General features: G+C 38.7%; 1 protein-coding gene across 1 annotated transcript in view; it reads right to left on the reverse strand.

Moving 5' to 3' along the window:
- The window catches only part of mesh (sushi domain containing 2 mesh), a 251,344-nt gene that overhangs the window by 216,826 nt on the left and 13,768 nt on the right, over positions 1-20,750 (reverse strand). Inside the window, exons 3-5 of the mRNA XM_090380389.1 lie at positions 9,762-9,946; positions 4,810-4,935; positions 3,142-3,307 (exon numbers count right to left, since the gene is read on the reverse strand). Of these exons, the coding sequence (XP_090236515.1) occupies positions 3,142-3,307; positions 4,810-4,935; positions 9,762-9,946 (477 nt within the window). The remainder of the gene's footprint in view (positions 1-3,141; positions 3,308-4,809; positions 4,936-9,761; positions 9,947-20,750) is intronic.

Below are 20,750 nucleotides of genomic sequence, written 5' to 3' on the forward strand. Positions count from 1 at the left end.
ATATAATTCGAACTCAGATTATACTATTATAACTGAACTGAACCGCTAAGTTTAGAAAACAAAAACTATAAATTTTTAATAAGTGTTTTATTTTTATTAGGTATTAATAAGATAAAAGATTTTTATTAAATAAAGTTTTAATTTTAGTAATTAATAAAAAGATAACTATATTTACTTTTTACTTTTATTAATCACATAAAGAGAAAAAAAATCAATTATTTTAAGCTAAAAAATCGAACGCGCCTGAAATATAACACTTATTATATGTACTATTTAATAATTGGTGGTGTTTCTGGATTCCATGTTGAATTTTGTCATCAAGCCTAAAAACTGAAATGTGATTGAAACCAAAATACATGAAATTAGTTGTAAATTTTAAAAAAATAATTAAAATAAAAAAAATGGAAATAAACATTTTTACCCTTTAAATACCAATAAATGTTAAGTTGTTTGTTTGTTTGTTGTAGGGTAGGGGTGGCAAACGTTTTTAAGGATACGTGCCAAAATTGGTTAAATCTTTTAAAAAAACTACCCTCTCGTTTCAGAACACAAAATACATAATGCTTTATTATCGTTCTTAATCATATCAAATCTTTCACTCCAAGGTTCTTGAAATTCTATGCTACTCCCCTCTTCATTTGAACTTTTTTTTTTTTTTTTCTGGTTGAACTTTTTTTTTTTTTTTGATAGTTGTTGGCGCATCGGCTTCTGTGGCCATAATGCACCTCCCAAGGTTTTTGCAGTACTTTGATCCAAGCCCGAAGCGGGATTCGAACCCGCGACCTTTGGGTTGCCAGGCAGGCACTTTACCCACCCGGCTAGCCCGGTCGGCTCTGGTTGAACTGACATTCTAAACAATCTGTAAAGGGCAAATAGCAATTAAATATTCATGGGAATTAATGAAGAATAATCTCCAATCTCCACGCCACATACAAACCGTAATTGACAATGAAGGTGGCTACACTAAATACTGAATGTGGATAATATATCTCACATGACTTTACCAATAAGTTTTGTTCTGAATCAATATGCGAAATATACAAATTTTCTTCTTAATTTCGTTTCACAATTTCGTCAGTACGTCTCACCACCCCGACTTCAAACAAATCACTGCATGAAGTTTGAAATTTTTTTGGGACGCTCTGAATTCTACGTGCCCAAAAAAATTTGTACCGTGCCATGGGTTCGCCATTCCTGCACGGTACAAATTGTAGGGTGTTTAGGCTCATTAGTCACAAACAATATCGCGCCGTATACTACAGGGCGTTTCAAAAATGATGGTCAATAATTTAAAGGTGAAAAGTACAAACTAAAATAATCAAAAAAGGCCCAGTGAACGTCGGGCCGAAAATGAACAGTTTTCGAGATAATGAACATTTTCTGTTAAGATCCGCCACTGACTATGGGAGCACTAGTTTAGCAAAATGCTGTGAATCCTTTGCTAAGGGTGGTTTTATTAAACATAAGATAATACATTTTTAATTTTTGGTTTCAGCACCACAGGATTTTACAGATGTTACATGATGTTACAAAAGGTGTTCAAAATGCTGTTCTTGGATCCGTACGCAGCTTTGTAGTCTTCTCTGCATTGAGTTGCGAATCCTCTCTGGCATTCCTGGGTTTTTTCTGATTTGCTGAAAGGGTCCAACCCGACGCTGCAATTCCTCGACTATGTTAATGTCAGAAGTGTACACCAAGCTTTTTACATGACCCCAGATACAAAAATCCATAGGATTTAAGTACTCTTCGTTGCTGTAACCTCTTTTCATGTTGACTATCCTTTGACAAGTACTAGTATGCCTGCTACGTCTCAGAGCATTGAGAGAGGGGGAAAGGGAGAGAATGAGCATAACCTAACTTAAACAAACAAGTCAGTGGTGGATCAAAACTCTGTACAGTTCACTTTGTTAGTGGTGGATTCCAACTAGAAATGTACAATATCTCGAAAACGATTCACTTAAGGACCCATGTTTACTAGGCTTTTTTTGCATATTGTAGTCTGTACCTTTAAATTATTGACCATCACTTTTGAAACAGCATTTTAGCATTGTAAATTGCGTGTTCTGTGGTTGATTTTCTGCTTGCTGGATGAAAAACTGGAGTTTCCAGAAGAAAAGAACTGCTACCTTCGCCTGGGACGACTAACTCAGCCGCGTTATAAAATAAGGTCCATAAAAATTCTGTACCTCATCGACGAAATTCGAACTCAGGACTTTTCCACCCGGTGTGGGGAAGACAGCAATTATATCGACTGTGCTACCCAGGAGGGCCTAACAGTTCCTAATTAAAGATTTTTCTATTTAGGAAAGATTCCACTGCTGTTACTTTTCATACATGATTTCATTTTATTTTCGTAAATCTTTTCAGGTATGTGCTAGAGGATAGTTGAGTTGCGTGAGTGAGTGTGCCGGCTTCCGGATTACGTTTTTTTTTTTTTTTTTTTTTTTTGAATGATCCTACAATCTCGTGACGATTTGAATGATCGGCACGAGATTGTAAAGGTGGGCTTCGGTCGGTACATAACTTGTGGCCCGCCTTTCCTCGTTGTAGACGGATGCTGGGCAGGCTTTCCAGGTAACTAAGTGACCAGAAACAACTAAACAAATACTTACACTGCCCAAACACAACATTACACACCTTTCGGATCTTTACAGATTCGTATCATTACAGTGTTCCACGGCGGAATTGAACTAAAGTTATGGGCCACTCTACATAAGAAACTGTACATATATACATGTCTAATTATACAGGGCGCAATACGGTTGAAAAGGGGAGAGGAAGCTTTTTATGTGTTTGAATGATGCCTTGTCCGAATTCAAAAGGTGTGAGGATTGGAATGCAATGATTAGTTTAAGGATAGTTTAAGTTAAATGCAGTGGTAAGGATATCTGTCCCTCAATCCCTTTATTAAAGTTTCCGTAGTACTTCTCGAATGATTTCAAGACAGTTAACATTTAATGAGTTCAGAAGTTTTTTCTCATAAATCGCCTTCACCTCCATGTATGCCGCTTGATATAAAGAATATTGTGAATGAATGCAAGTAGGACCCAGTGTTACGTAAAGTGCAAACTGTCTGTATGAAAAACCTGTAAATTGGATTAGGAATATTAAAGTTTCGAAACCAAAATAAGACAGTTGTACCTCTTCTAATGCAGCAACCTGGCCAGATTTCTTCATCTATTTGAAAGAAGTATCTTCCATTTATGCCATTACCATAACCTCCATCAGTGAGAAGAGTCAGTCGTGCGTTTTGGGAGTATGGTCTAAACTCCCATGCCCTTGTTCTGTTTCCAGCATTGAAACCAACCTAATTAAAAATGAGAAAATAATTAAATTACAAAAGAATTTCCACTGTAATTTCTTTCATATAAACCAATTATAATAGAAATTTCCTTTTATTAACAGAATTATTGAAATAACTAAATAGTTGATATTCAATTTCATTATATGTATGTAATCTCTTTTGTGAATGTGATATATTTATAAAAGACAATATATAGTTTAATATATCGTAAAATAATTACATTGATGTATTCGAGGAATAATTAAGCAATATTATAATAAAATAAATCAGGAGCAAAATGCTTTACTAAATCATATTTTATTGAATTTCTCTTATGCACTAAAAGTATTTTGATAAATAAAAAAAATCTTTACACGTTTAATTTTTATTAAATTTACATTACATAATATCATTAATGGTTTTTATATCCAGACGGTTTCGTCCATCTAACCAATCCAATGGACATTGACAAGACGAGTTAGCATTTTAAACACATGCTTTAATATATGGGTGGTGGTATTCAGCTGAAAATAAGTTTGGTTTGGTTTGTATTGGGGTTTAGTGGGGCATGGACTACGTGGGTCATACTGCGCCTTGAAAATAAGTAACAGCAGACTTCTGTAATGAGGAAGTGTTATTCGAAGTTTAAGAGGAAGGCAACTCTTTGTGAAGGATTTCACAAAATATGAGAAGTTATGATAATGCCTAATGTACAAATTTTTGTCTTAAAAATTCAACTATGCTGCAATGACAATGACACAATTGCACTAACGATGTCGCATGCTTCAGTTAATGTAAGGTGTTAAAATTATTTCTAGGAAAATAAATTTTCCAAGAACATAAATATTTTTAGTGTGACCGTTAATAGAAAATAAGTTACAAAATATTTTAAATGAATTATAGATTGTGTTTTTTTTTTTTTTTTTTTTTTTTAATATAGTTTGAGACTTCGGGCCGAGCTGGGATGTGGCCAATTGTAATAATTTTGAATAATGATTCATGAATTTCCGAAAATATTCTTTCAGTATTTTAATTGTGTGCCGGAATGGCAAACCCAAGCCAGTTAAGAACCGTGATTGCTAAATACGGCGCTGTTTCTTGTATTCTATCTATCTTGTGAGCTCCTCTGACCGTTTGGTCGTCCCGGAGTATAAACAGAAAATTTTATTTATTTAATTATTTCAAGAATAGATTTCTGAAAAAATCATATGAGAGAACGGTGTATAAATGTATGCCCTGCTTTAATTTTATTTTCTTAGAATCATCTCTTGATGAACTAACGCTCGTAAGTTTACAAACACTAGAAATGCGAATGCTTTTTATAAAGTGGTATGTGGTGGATGAAAATGAATTTGTACAAATGCAGATGATAAAAACTTCTAGGAAAAGCATTACGTTTAAAATTTCAAAAAACCAGGACAGTATACGTCCCGAAAAGAGATTTTCGGGACACTGGAACAAAACATTTGAAACCGGGACATGTATTCACCCTGTTCTTTCACCTACCTGTGTAATTAATTACTTACAAAGACAGGTTTTCCAGTTTTTCCTGATTGGGTGTCTTCGTGAGTGATCCACTGTATTTGGTCATAATTGAACATGACATAAGTTCGGATTTCATTTGTGGCCAGGACCAGCTGATAAGTATTAGTCTGCAATAAGAAAGAAAATAAATCTTGTAAAGAGAGAATCAGAGCATATAAAATTAAATAATATATATTATTAATGCGCCACCTATATAATCTTTATTTTACACAAAAAAATGATGCACAATTTTCATCGTTCTTTCTGTGATTGACAGCAACGATGCCAGCCATGCTGCATATGGTTGGGAATTGAAAACGTTTTTGGAGGATACAGCATTTAGAATTTCGGTTTGCTCCCGAAGAAATATAGATACAAGATAAATTTCAGATATTATATAAATATATGCATACATACACTATACGTTATATGTATTTTATACACTATTTACATTGCTTATATTTCTTTTAGTTGCTTGGATTATTACAGGGACAAGTAATAAGAGCAGATGTCTCATGTTTGATTATTGAAAATGTGCTTTACAGTGCATAGTACAGCTTGAGTATCGTATCAAAGATTAAGAACGAATTGGTGGCAGGTCTCCAATTCGTTCATATTTAGTCTTTCACAAACGTGTGGAAATTGTCGTAATATCTGTTTGGAGAGAGAGCTATCAGAGAGGGAAATTCTGTTGGAGCGGGCCGTTAACGTGGGAACCGATGTCCGTTCAGATTGACGGATTTTCCACAGCTCAAAGATGTTCGGCTCCGAAATTATTCTGTATTCTGACGGCCATTTTAGCGGTTAGGACGAGGCACCTTTACATTACTAGGGACGGCAGTCGGGCAAAGTTTGATGAGGTTGCCATCCTAGTTGTTCTTTCATGGGGAGGATGCCAATATTTGTGCATAATACAGCGTAAGAGTCATTACTCGGCGGAGTACACAGGTTTGATATGTTTGTGGGGCTTTAGATGCCTAAATTTTTAAGGCATATACGTAAACAAAGTATACAGAAGTGTATACATACCGCTATCCTGGATGACAAAACGTACTTTCAGGGAACGCTCAGAAATTTCTGTGCGGTGCTGGGCTGCTCATGAATTAAGCATAATTGTGTCAAAATTCGATATATTTTCTTCTGTGGTTCATGTACGCAAGAATTGCCATTGCACTTATCCTAAAGGTCACCAGTTCCACATCTGAATTATCCTGGATACAAGAGTACTTATTGAAGGCTACTTTTCTTCTTTTTGTCAACCAGCACCGTTTTTTTTTGTTTTTTTTTTTTTTACCAGCACCAGTCTCTCCTCTCTTTTTTTTCTTTATTCTTTTTTTACCAGCACCAGCTTCTTTTTTTATTATTTGTTTTTTTATTATTTTTTATTATTAATATTTATTTATTATTATTAATTAATTAATTAATTTATTTATTTATTATTATTATTTTTTTATCCCATCACCAATGTGTCTTTTTTTTGCATTAATGTTTTTTCTTTTTTATTATATTTTATTTTCTTTCAACCAGCACCACGGGTTTTTTTTTTCCTTCTCTCTATCCTTTCTTTTGCTGTGGAATGGGCCCCAGAGGACCCTGGCCTACCTTTTGGCATCACTAGGTTGGTCAGAGTCTTTTTTGAGACATTACGTGCTCTACTTGAACTGGCCCACCTTCCCGTGGTGTCCACGAGCACCCAGAATCATCTGTCCAGGTGACTGATCCTTATAGGTAGCGAAGCGGCCAGAACATAACAACAGAACACACACAGAATGCACACAAAACTACACCAACAACACATTTCTAGCCCATTTACAGTTGATTCTGCTCTTCACAGAGACACGAGGCGGAGTTGAACAGACGTTCTAGGTGTCGTCGTATACATATACACACGTTCACATACATACATACCGTCGTATGCACGGTAGCACAGTGGTATCGTCACTATCTTTCCTGCATCGGGTGGAAAAGGACGGGGTTCGAATCCCGTCGACGATGCGCGGAACTTTTATGGGTTTTTTTACTCTATGGCTGAGTTATTCGGTCTCAGGCGTGTTTTCCCCCGGAACCAGGGGTTTTTCGTTCAGCAAAGCAGGCAAATCGACCAGAGAGAACACGCAATTTACGGACACAGTACACATGGGTAGATGAAGTAACTTTCTGGGTGACCCTAATAAAGAGGGATTTATTATTATTATTATTATTATATACATACCATTGTGTTACTGTCAAATCCCTAACATGGAGCACTTGTTTGGCATCCTATCGCCAGAACTGGTGCCATGAACATGTAACTTGGAGCCATGACAAAGGTACGGTTATGTTCTCTGATGAGTCCCGTTTTAGCCTACAAACAGACTACTAAACGTTATTTCGTCTGGACACAACTACGAATGCGGTACCATCCCTCCAACATCAGAGAAAGGGACGTTACGGTGGAGGCGGTGTTCTCGTGTGGGACGGAATAATGATCAACGGTCGTACGCCTCTTCATGTTTTTGATCGAGGCACAGTAACTGCAAAGAGGTACCAAGGACATATCCTTGAACCTTATGTACGACTTTTTAGTGGTGCGGTTGGCCTAGATTTTCTTTTCATGCACAACAACGCCACTACTCATAGAGCTCTTGAAATCTTGAAAGTTGAGGAATATCAACGACTGCGTGGCTAGTACAATCACCAGTCTTAAATCCGATCGAACATGTGTGGGACGTCCTTGGGCGTCGCACTGCACACCAACAGCCAACTTCTCAGTCACTTGGTGAGTTAACGTCGAGATTTGTTGCCACAGACTCTTATAGACACCTTATAGACTTATATTGAACATGGATCGCTGCTGCCAGGCTTGTTTAGCCGTTGGAGGGCATCATACGCCGTACTGATGACATGAGAGCATATTTTCGAGTATGTTTATCGACTTTTTGATAATTCTTGTACAACCCCTATAAATGTGCTTTATACGTGTCCGAAGTTTCCCGCTGTCTCCTCATTCCATCATTATTCTATGGGGCACCATCATACCAAATTTTCTTTCGCTTCATCGCGTTGCACGAGTTACACCGCGTTTTCTACATGTTTTGTTAATTTTGGCGAGCAGTGTAGTTACATGTTTGCTTCTTCTTATTTATTTATTTATTACTTTTGCCACTGAAATTTCCACAGTCATAGTTCTGGAACCATCCATAATCCTATACACATTTATATGAACTTTTTTTTATTGTGTTTAGGTCCTGAATCGATTTATTTTAAATGAAAACCACACGAAAGGTATTAGAACCTATATCACTCAGTACTGTTGAAAGCTGAGACTACAGAAGATGGTTGTTGTCATTAGACCCATGAATTTCTGTAGAGTACAATTTATGTAAAATACATATGAAGGAAGGCTGTTTCAGAAAACAGAAGTTTTTGTTGTAGTGTATTTTTTGGGCACATTAGCGACTTAGACCGTATTGCACCATAATATATATATGGCGCAATACAGTCTGTGGTTGATTTGCCTGTTTGCTGTACGTAAAACAAGTTTTTGGGATTAAATACACGCTACCCTCAACTGAGATCGACAAACTCATCCAAGTTGAACTTGGATGAGTTTGTCGTAAAACTTCCCCATATCATCAACGGGACTCGAACTTAAATCTTTTCCACCCATGGGGAGGACGGCGTTTATGCCAACTGTGCTATGCACGAGAGAAAAAAAAAGTAGAAGTAGAGGGGTAAACGAGGAAGAAGAAAAGTTGGTTCAGGTGAGTCAGAGCCTCGAATTCAGACGGTACGACCGTCTCAATTCGAGACTGGCCCATCATCCCGTGGTGTGGACGAGTACCCAGAATCATCTCTCCAGGTGACTGATGCTTCTGGGTAGCCAAGTGGCCAGAACACACACACACACACACACACACACACACACACACACACACACACACACACACACACACACACACACACACACCTGGCCCTTATACTGTGATACTGTTCGTCACAGAGAGATACGAGGCGGAGTTGAACTGACGTTCTAGGAGCCGCCCATTACAAAAACACATGGCCATATCTGTGAATTTCGAGCTGAACAGTGAATGGATGCTGACCGGTTGCGACACGCTTTCAGAATGGTTTGGAAGAGACAGAGAGAGAGAGAGAGAGAGAGAGAGAGAGAGAGAGAGAGAGAGAGAGAGAGAGAGAGAGAGAGAGGGGGGAGGATTATAGAAGCCAATTCAGAAGAACAGTGCCCCTGTAAGTAGTTGTGGATATTTTGTGAGAGATAGGTCATCTGAATGGATTCTAGAAGCCCGAGAAGGGTCTTGGGGCACCACCACAGATCTGGGAACAATATTTCATGTCTGGGCGTATTTAAGATTTGTACAGAGCGAGTATTTGCTTAGAAGGAAAGTAACGCCGGACGCGAAAAAGAAAACCAAGTTTTTTTGATGCAGAGGAAGCAATATTTGTGATATGCATAGAGAGAGAGAGAGAGAGAGAGAGAGAGAGAGAGAGAGAGAGAGAGAGAGAGAGAGAGAGAGAGAGAGAGAGAGAGAGAGAGGAGAAGAAGAAGAAGAAGAAAGGGTAATCTCAATAGAGATATGTGACTGTGTCTAGAAATCTGAGTGTCATCGAAGATGAGTAAATGAGAAATTGACTCATTGTTGCAAGCGAGAAATAAAGACCTCTTACTGGAATTTAATTTTTTATTGTTTTCGCATCCTGAATTGACGCTGAAAGTAAGGCCCAAATATTATGAAACACCATGTGTGTGTGTGTGCTTAAAGAATTAAAAGCAAAATTTGTTATAATAGTCATGATGGAAGGCAACGTAGAGTATCACACAAGGCTAATTCTATCGAACTGTCTATGATAGAAGCTGATAGGGGTAAACTTAGCATGTCAACAGCTAGTCTGTGTCAAAGTATTTTATACGTATTTAAAAACTTATTTCGGTTATTTTATTATGTAGACTTACCAACAGCTGTTTGTCTCTTCTCATGCCTGCCATTGTGACGTTTTTCCATGTGACAATGAGTGCATAAGTAGGTTTGAAATCACTTGCACCAATCATTCCTTCTTGAAAGTCCAAGATAATCCTGTCAACAAGCACTGGATCTTCTCTATTTTGAAGATCTACCTCACGAACATACACTCCAGAATCTGCCATAAAATATTACAGAAATGCATTAATTTATTTGTGCATTGCTACATATTTCTACGATATATAATTAAATTGATACTGTATATTGAATAGCTGCGATGAAAATTATGAAAAATCGCACAGTGATTATTTTCTAGACGTGTTGAACAGGCAACTTGTGTAGCCAAGACCGGCTAATATTCGTAAAATCGGACAAATGCTAACTTACTGTGATTTTCTCTTGTAGAGTGATTGTTTTCTGTGATATACAGGGTCACTGTGAGACATAGAAAGTTGAGTTCGGCAGTTTAGGTACACCCCCCTCCCATACTAAAACTATGCAGACGCCATCGCTTCATATCACAATCGATTTGTCGTGGGTCACTTTTGATTACGTTTTTGTGGAGGGCAGAGGACTTTCTGTCCATTCCTCTATCAGTGCAGTTGCCAGCTATAAAAAAAAAATAAGGGATGTATTCGATCGAAGTGGAAGTCTGGACTGTGTGTTGAACGGGAGAGTTCAAACCAGGTTTTTATATAACTTGCTGCATGGCATAAAGCAAGGGTGGCCAACCTTTTTAAATGGCGGGCCAAATAAAATGCCTGGGAGGTACACGCTGGCCAAATTTTTTTTTAGCTTTCCACGATTTTTAGGATTATTAAAATGGTTTATAATGAAAAAATTGTCATAAACGGTTTTATGTTATTTATTGTAATGTTTATACATACTCGTATATATAATTCACAATAGTTGTCTCTGCATTCTTCGCACCCCTACACTCGACCGTCTTATTTTCGCTATATGACCTGATTCGTCGCTTCATAACTATCTGTTTCTTCAATTCTATAGTCAAAGAATGATGATTACGCACCACTGTAAACGGCATCTGGTATTCGTTGGTGTGATGTAGGGCTCGTGAGCAGCAGCTCTATCATAAAATCCATGAAGTACAGCTCCCTATGGACGATGGTAACCTATTTATGCTCTAGTCTGGATGCTCTAGTCTAGTGCAGCGGTTCCTAACCGGTGGTTCGAGAATTCCCATGGGTTCGCAACAGCGTTCCAGGGGTTTCGCACTAAAAATTCTGTAATGGATTCTGCTTAGATTTACATAGGTATATTTTTGTAAACTACAAAATAGTTTATCTTTATTTATCCTACCTAAATAAATAAACTGTTACATTCATCATCATCAGCCGCTATCAATCCACTACAGGATGAAGGCTTCTCCAGCAACTTTCCAGTTCCTTCTGTTTTGTGCAATGGCCATCCATTTACTACCCACAAACTCATGTATTTCATCTGTCCATCTCCGTCGTTGTTTTCCAGGTTTGCTTCTAGCTCTTCTTGGCATCCAAGAAGAGCTAGAAGTCCATCTGTCATCGAGCCCATCTGTCATCATGTCTTTGAGCTATGTGTCCTGCCCAAGACCATTTTAGTTCTTTAGTTTTGATAAGAATGTCCTTTACTTGAGTTTTCTGCCTAATCCATGTGTTTCTCTTCTTAACTAACAGTCTGATTCCCAATATAATTCGTTCCATTCTTCGCTCTGTCGTTCTCAGCTTCTCTTCCATTCTTTTGGTGCTCAAGTTTCACTTCCATAAGTCATGGTTGGTTGGATATATTGGTTCATTATTTTACGTTTCAGACAAATTGGGATATTGCTCCTCAGTATGTGACTATATTTCCTGAATGCTATCCATCCAAAAGTTATTCTTATCTTGACTTCCAGCCATTTATCATTATTACAGCTAATGACCTGTCCTAGATAAGTATATGACTCCACGTTTTTAATTACTGCTGCTTCAATCATTATATCCCTTTCTATGGTATACTTGTTCATCATTACTTTTGTTTTAGCCATATTCATCTTTAGTCCAAAATCCTTACTAACAGTGCATAAATGATTAAGATTTTCCTCAAATTCTTTGGGATCATGGCTTATGACCACAATGTCATCTGCAAATCGTAAATGGTTTAGGTACTCTCCATTCACTTTGACTCCTTTCTGCGACCAGTCTAATCTTGTGAAAGCTTCCTCAAGGGTAGCAGTAAACAACTTTGGAGATATTTTGTCTCCTCGTCGAACTCCTTTCTCAATTTTAAATTTGCTTTTGTCTTTGTCTAGTCTAATAAAAGAGGTAGCGTTTTCATATATTTTCTTCAAAATCATAATATATGGGATACCTATGCTTTGTCTTTCCAGTGCCCGAAACATTGCCTTATGCTGTATGGAGTCAAATGCCTTTTCATAATCCACAAATGCCAGGCATAATGGTGTTTTATATTCATTTGCTTTCTCCATTAGCTGTGACATTACGTGAAGATGATCCATAGTTGAGATTCATGTCCTAAAGCCAGCTTGCTCTTTCGATTGATTCTCATCAAGTATTCTTTCTAATCTGTTAGTAATGACCCTTGTGAACAACTTGTAGATGTGGGATAACAAGCCAATTGGTCTATAATTTCCAATTTCTATTTATCTCCTTTCTTATGCAGCAAAACTATGGTTGCATTATTCCACTCCTTGGGCATCACACCTTTTCTAATGCATTTTGTGAAGAGTTGTGACAGTTTTTGTGCCATGTTTCTTCCTCCCAATTTTAACAACTCTACAGTAAATTCATCTTCCTCCGGGGCTTTCTGATTCTTCATTTTCTTCAACGCATGTTCTACCCCCTCAGGAAGGATATCGGGTATGTCGTATGTGTTACTAATTTGCGATCCATCTTCCCCACTGCTGGCATCATTCCCTCGCTCCTTGTATAATTCTCTGTAATAGTCTTCTGCCATTTGAATTATGCTTTCTCTGCTATTTATAAGTACACCATCGCTATTCTTCAGTTTCAGTATCATTTGTCTTTCTGTATTACAGCTCATGGCTGCTGATTCAAGTCCTTTGTTTTCCCCTAATGCTCTGTTCTACTTTTCTTGTGTTAAATCTTCTTATGTCCTCTCTGATTCTCTTTCTAATGGCTTTGCATAACTCAGTATACTCAAATTTGTCCTTGTCAGTGTTTATCTTGCTCTTCATTTGCCGTCTTCGGTTCATCATGACCGAAGTGTTTCTTGAATAATTTTTCTTCTTTGGATTTCTTTTTACCTATAGGTTTCTTGGGCTTTATCACTTTCAGAAAGTTGTAATATTCCTTATCAACATCTTGGTCCTGAACCGTCTGCAGAAGCTCAAACTTGTTATTAAGTTTCAGTACATACTGCTTTTTCTCATCTTCTGTTATCTTAAAAACGTTTGTATTATTTATTCGAGTCAGTTTTTTCCTTTCTTTTCTTACATCTATATCAAGTGTGCATCTTACCATTCTGTGATCACTTCCAACATTTACCTTGTTCAGGACACTAACATCATTCACGAAATATCTTCTGTTAGTGAAGATGAAGTCGATTTCATTTGTTGTTAATCCATTTGGGCTCTTCCATGTCCACTTTCTGTTCACACTTTTCTTGAAAAAAATGGCATCCAAATTCCAAAATGTTGTTTTTTATATCTTTATGGACTAGAAAGCCAACTCCACCTTCGCTCCTTTCACTGTTTCCATTGGTGTTCAGCATATTTCCACTTGATAAACTTATAAGTGATTCATTTCTTCTTCTTGTTTCAGCCAAACCGACGATATTCCAATTCACATTTTCTAATTCCTTTTCCAGCTCTAATATCCTGTCTTCACCGATGAGCGATCTTACGTTGTAACAGGCCAAGTTCAGTTTCGGTGCATGGCAGCCTGGTCGTACCCAGAAATTCTTAGCACCCTCTGCTTCCACTGTGATTCTCTCGCTGCCGTAAGAGGGGGAGTGAAAGCCGCTGGCGACTGAGGGCCATTTGTTTCGTTGTACTGTCATGTGCTGGAGGGTATGGTCTTTTCCTCTTCACGCTGACCAGGCGTCTTGAAGGGAACCACTCTACACGTTCGTTGCCACCTAAGTGACATAACAGGGCTTACCATCGAGAAGGTGTGCATGAGTGGATTTTAGGGAGGCAGGCCAACCGGACTGCTCCTAAACTTCTGAGATAGAAAGATATTGAATCCATCAGTGTTTTAGACTGAATGTCTGATAACACACAGAATGCCTGTTTCCCTCTAAGCCGCCCCCTCTAAGTGTTACATTGATGAGTGACAAATTCCCTTCACGGCAGTAATTGCCAGGGAAGTATGCGGTTCGGTTCAAAATTTATATTTAGTTGTTGTTATATGGTTTTTAGGAGCATTAGCAACTAAGGCCATATTGCTCCCTATACTTAGTTGTGGTTTGGGTCACGCGCCCTTACATATCGAGCATTATAAACAAAGATAGAATAAAGTAAAATAAAATTTAATATAAAGTAAAGAATTTCCAACGAAAGAAATGACATCTCCCACAATTCCTTAGAATTAGTTTACTATTTTACAGTATATCGTTTTAAATAAATATGTTTTCCATACTATTTTTTTTTTCTTTCTCAACGACCATTGTTATATATAGACATTTAATAATAATTTTATATTATTAAGCAATATCGCTTATGAAAAAGCGTAGTTTATAATAAAAATTCAGAAATATTATACGATTTCAGAGAATATAGGCTTAGTGGTTCGCGATAATATTGTTGAAAGTGGTTCGCGATAATACTGTTGAAAGTAGTAACGAATGGGCCTGGAGTACTGGGGTCCATAGTTTAATAACTATGGACCCCAGTACTCCATAGTTTAAAAACTATGGACCCCAGTAACTGGTTTATAACTAACTTAAGTGTATATTGTTGAAAGTGGTTCGCGATAATATTGTTGAAAGTGGTTCGCGATAATATTGTTGAAAGTGGTTCGCGAGTCAAAACTGGTTGGGAACCGCTGCTGAGTATAGTGGATATCTGCAGCGTAACGTTTTCCATGGGTATTGTTCGGTTTTCTTTCGTCGCTTCAGGGATCTCACGTAGTGAGTTTTTTTTTTTTCCCTACTTGGCTCTTTGCAAACTCCTACATAGCCCTCATTCTTTCATCTTATCATTACGTCAGTTCTTTGATTTTTGCGGTTTAAACGTATGGTTTTTGCACGCAGTGCCAAACTCATGATACAGCATCCTACGATTGAACTATTCTTAAATACCGTAAAGTGCTTTCCACGGCGGATCGAGGAATGTGCCTATTTTTATTTTGGTATCGGTAATGCGAGAAAACAGCTTTAAACATTGAAAGCCATCTCCATTCTTGTCCATAGTTTTTACAAAATTCTTTATTGGAACTAACTTCGTGTGAAGCGGTGGTAAAAATGTTTGCTCGATCAAATAGTGGCTTATATGAGTGAAATTTTTCTTTCTGGGTATAAGGTTCATTCAAGGGACTCAAATCTTGTTCCGCAATGATTAGTTTTCTCTCTACAGTCGAGTAGCACAGTGATTATAACACTGTCCTCCGCACACACCGCGTGGAAAAGGTCTGGATTCGAATCCTGTCAACGACGCGAGGAATTTTTTCTCCGGGATGTTCGGGTTTTTCGTCCAGTACAACAGGCAAACCGACCAGAGAACACGAAATTTATAGACATAATACACATGGGTAGATGAGATTTTTCTCATGTAACTCTAATATGATAATTTTGTTTTGTTCCATTCACACACATAAAGCAATCTTTTGTATAGTTAGATTGTAGACCTAAAAGGATCCCTTTTAGAGAAGTTCCACGTTCTCATAGGATTCGTTTATGTGGCAGCATAGCTTTTAGACTTAATTTCGAAGAGCTGATAAAAGCCTCCATTTTTTTTTTTTTTGGTTTATATTCTTATTGAAGGGCATTAACGTAATTGCACTAGCAAAGTGCATTTCGTAGGAAAATATGAAGAACGTTGTCTTTGTCGTTTGCGATATACAGATACCTTTTTTGCAGTAATTCCTTCATCTTAGATTTCAAACTCTGTCTGTGCCTTACATTTAAATTACACATAAGATAGTTTAATTCACTTTGGGATACACTCATGTGCCGAAATATTATGACCACCACTGTCTTCTCGAATGGACGCATTTCAGTGAAGCGTACATAGTGATGGCACGTGTGGTAGCTGTCAGCACGAAGCTTGTGCAATGGGGAAAGAGAACGGAGTTGGAACGGGGAATGATTTGCTGCACTAGGAAGGCGGGGGCCAGAATCTCAGCAACCGCAAGCATTGTCAGATGTTTGAGAGTCACGGTAGCAGAAATGATCTGAAGAGGGAAACACGATCACCCATCGTGCCGGGAGGGGGAGACCACCACTGGTTAACAGTCGAGGTGAACAGCGGTTGGTACGTGGTATTCTGGACAACCGATGTCTCGATCCCTCAGTTAGCCGCAGATTACAACCATAGCGCACAAAGAAACGTTTCTGAGCACACCATCCAGCGGATGCCCTTGTGGATAGGCCTGCGGAGTAGGCAACTTGTTGATGTGCCCATGTTGACCGACCGTCATCGATCCTCCGCCTGCGGTGAGCACCGTTCGTGGACATTGGACGAGTGGAAAAGAGTCGCCTAGTCTGATGAATCAAGGTTCCAGCGCCATCATGCTGATGGATGGGTGTGCATTCGACGGCGAGCAGGTGAATCACTGCAACAAGATTGCAGGGTTGGACGAAAACAAGCCGGGGGCGGTGGTATCATTGTTTGGGGGGGTGTTTTCATAGACATCGCTCTTTGTATACTAAAGGTATTGTAACCAAGTCGTTTATACTTGACATACAACACACACACACACTGCACGAACATAATATTACACACATTTCTGGCCTGTTACAGTGCTCTGTAACCATCACAGTGTACAAAAGCGGAGTTGAACTTTCGTTCAAGTGCCGTCCTACATAAGATACTATACATGTCTACTGTCTACATGTCATTTCATTTACCTCTTCCATCATTGTACAGAAATGGTTCTTCCCCAGTCTCTACACATCATAGTCATCACACAGGTCATGGATCATTGAATGCGAAGCGCTTACAGTTTAATCTCACCTCTACAGATTCTAGCCTATGCTGTGGCATCGAAGACTGGCACCACGTAATTTATTCCTGCCCAGTTCGGTGACAGATCTCAACTACATCTCATCACTTTGCTCCTGGAAATGAACACGATTTAATTGCAAATGAGGAAACTGTTGAAATCTTCCAAGAATTTGCAAAATAAATCTTTACCAGACGGCGCCAACTAACCGGCTTATAACTGAATTGTGCTTTCACCTACCATCATTGATTGTATATGTTTTTCCTCTCTTCATGCGATTTTGGCATCAATTTCACTGAGTTACGTTTTGCCATGTGTCGCTCTGGCCAAGTCTACTTGAAATTTTATTATGTAACAAGGGCTACCAGACTTTACCTACTGATTTCTCTAACAACTCGACTACTGCTGATTGCCACCTCATCGCTAAGCTGCATGGCGACTGTTGAATTCATTATTCCTGGTGGCATTTTTTTTTCCTTTTTTACAATCTATTTATTTATTTTTTTTGGTTGACAATGATTTTTTTTTCTTACGTTCATTGCTTTTTTAAATTTTTATTATATATATATTTTGTATATACTGTATATATTTATTTTATTTATTTATTTTTTTTACCTTTTTTATTTTATTTATTATTATTGTTATTTTACTGTATTTATTTGCCGGCTTGGGCTCCCGTGGTACGGGATTTGCTGGCATCCACTGGAATTGATTTTTTCTCCAGTGGATACGGGATTATTACCTTCTCACTTTCGTTTGATAGTACGTGTATTGTTGTGGCCCGCCTCCTCGTGGCGTGGACGGCTACTACGGAGCAGCCATCCTAGTGATCGCTGCTCCCTATTAGCTAAGTGGCCAGATACAACAGAACAAGACACAAGACGCAGACATAATGGCCTAGTATAATGGATTGGTATTTAGGGTCAAGCGCCACTGGTGGTTTCCTATCATATGTACCATATGTACTCTGTGTTGGATTGCATAACTACTGCAAAAGCCAGAAAAAAGTGGAGTGTCTAGTTTATACAATACTGTGTTTTGTTCTGTTGTGTTGTGTCTCTGGCTGCTTGGCCGTAGGGCCCCTAGTGCGATCGACCCTACGTTGCCCACAACTAGGAGGTGAGCCAGGCTACCCATCATACTCTGGTGCCAGGGTTGCCTGAGCTTTCTGGACAGAGACCAAGATATAAAAATAAAATAAAATAAATTATAAAATCAATAAATAAATAAATAAAAAAGAGAGGGGGAAAAAAGGAAAAAGAGTGGAGAAGATAGTACAATTGGTGGAATCAAAGTAGGCAATAGAAGGAGGATGAGGGAAGAAGGCATCTTCCAACGGAGAGAAGAGGTGGGAAGGGAGAAGTAGGAATCACCCCCTGATCCGGGAGCCTACTGAAGGCCAGGAAAAGGAAGACAGCATGCAGATAAAGTGAGGTCTGCAGGGATGGTGGGAGGGAGGAAATGTCACAGGGTCAGGTGTCCCTGCGACTCCCCCTGCTGCCACCATACAACAGGATGGACCAACAGGAAAGATGGTCCACTAAGCAGTAAAGGCAAAGTGGGGGTTGGAAAAGGGGAGAGAAAGTCACAGAAGCAGGTGTGCCTGTGCGAGCGCTAATAGTCACGTGCCCAGTATGAAGATCCCAAACTCAATTGAGTGTCAACAGTGATCATGCTCCCTGCATGAGGTACCAACATCCTATCCTGGCCAGGGGTTCGCATTGCTGACAGTAACCCTGCAGATCCTGCACGTGAAGTGCTAGCATGACCCTATCCCCTTCAGGGGGTTAGCATATTTCTACCACACTAGGGGGTTAGCGTGGTGCCCTTCCAATTCTAGTATTGGGGCGTGTGGTCCGTCTGACTGTGAGTACAGCCTGGGAAAATCGTGCAAAAGTAGCATATGTGGATTCATCAGCTAGTAGGATGTGTTCCTGGTTCTGTGGAGATCCTTGTATTTCCGTGAGTAGTCTTAGTTGTGGGTCATCGTAGGCAGGACATTCCATTTAAGGTGCCATAACCCACCACTTCCTGTGCCATAGCACATCCGTGGCTGAGATCTTTTTTCTACGGCAACAGAACTTAAGTTAATATAAAATTTTATAATAATAAATTAGTAATAACTATTATTTTAACAATTTTTTCGAGCTACTTAGCCTGCTGTGAGAAACAATATACCTTGATTTATCCACATATTTTTAATCAGGGCAGTTTCCATCCCTGCCTCGTGGAGGCGAGCTTCTAATATCCTGCAGCAATCTTTTCCTCCTATTAAAAACATTTTTTACAAATTCATTAAAATATAATAGTGTTTCCCTACTAGTGAACAGGACACCCAGGCAATCTTCATCCAAGACCTGAACTTGTCTTTCTAGCCTTGCTCTTATATACACATAATGGTCACAATCTAACATAATATGTTTGGATGTCTCACTTTCACTGCATATGCATAGACCATTCTCCCGCAATCCAAGCTCAAACAATTTTTGATTTAATCAAAGGCCGGTTAAAATAAAAGTGGTCTCTAACCTAAATTGTAGCCAAGGCCTCTGTCTACTATTAATAATTCCCACATTTGGGAGGAATAAAAACATTTTCCGGCCTTTGTTCGTTTCACTCCATAACTCCTGCCACTGGACTTGTATCTCGGTTGTTATTCGTTTTTTCTCCCCTTTAACATCCGATCTGGAGTACACATATCCATGTGTACTCCAGATCGGGACAAGACGTTATATCTATTATAGTTTTCTTCACATCGTTCTTTGTAAAGAAAATTAGGCCTTTAAATAAAACTTCATAGTAAGCTGGCATCCTCCCTGCAACCACCTGCAATGCCTCCGAGGAAACAGTACGACAAGCTCTAGTGACTCCAAGTAGTGCAAATCTTTGAACCTGAACTAGGTACGTCTGAACCATCACTGTTTCGACTCTATGTACCAAGCCCCCGAAGTCACGATTGGTACAAATAGACATTGATGTAATAGGTTCAGTGCTCTGCCTTTAATCTCCCAATCGGTCCGTATAACCCTTCGGAGCTTGGCGTATAAGAGCCTTATTTTATTCTTCAAATATTTTGCGTGTTCAGTAAAGAATAACCTTTCTTCCAATTTCAAGCCCAAGTACCTGGTCACTTTTACATATCTAACTGTAACCCCTTCCAGCCGCAAAGTGGGAGGTCGGTTCATGCTAAGCTTACCTTTTAATAGCATTTGTACTGTCTTACCAAAAGAGATTTTCAACTTATTAAGATCACTCCATTGTTCTAATTCTCTTAGAGCTACTCCAGCCCTAGCTTCTAATTGCAATCGAGATCCTCCATGAACTAGGATTGCCAAGTCATCCGCATATGCTATACATTCAATCCCATCAATTCTTTTTTGGAAGAAGGTATCTAGCAGTATGTTCCAGACAAAGGGGCCCATCACCGAGCCTTGCGGACATCCCCTATAAATCTTCCTTGCTATTTGTTCGTATCTTGTTTTAACAAGTATAGAGATCTATCATTAAAATAATCCTGCACAACACTGTATAACTTTATTGCACATTCTGTTTGTCTTACTCTAGATAGGATGCTCTCCCACCAGAATCGGTCAAAAGCACCGTGAAAATCGACAAATACAGCTAGACTAGACATACCTAGCATCACTCTCCTGAACAGCTCTGGTAAGTCTGTATACAGCATCCTCAGTACCTCGCCCCTTTTTAAAACCAATTTGGTTTTCTGAGGACATAGACTTATTTTCATATAATATCATTAACTGGCTTATACATAGCCTTTCATAAGTTTTTCCCATTACTGAAAGGAGGGCAATTGGTCGATATGCACCAGTTTCATTTAAAAGTCTATCCTTTCCTTTTATA

Source organism: Mastigoproctus giganteus, chromosome 8 (genome assembly GCF_048544385.1).
Source record: "Mastigoproctus giganteus isolate SK-2022 chromosome 8, ASM4854438v1, whole genome shotgun sequence".
NCBI classification, from domain to species: domain Eukaryota; kingdom Metazoa; phylum Arthropoda; class Arachnida; order Uropygi; family Thelyphonidae; genus Mastigoproctus; species Mastigoproctus giganteus.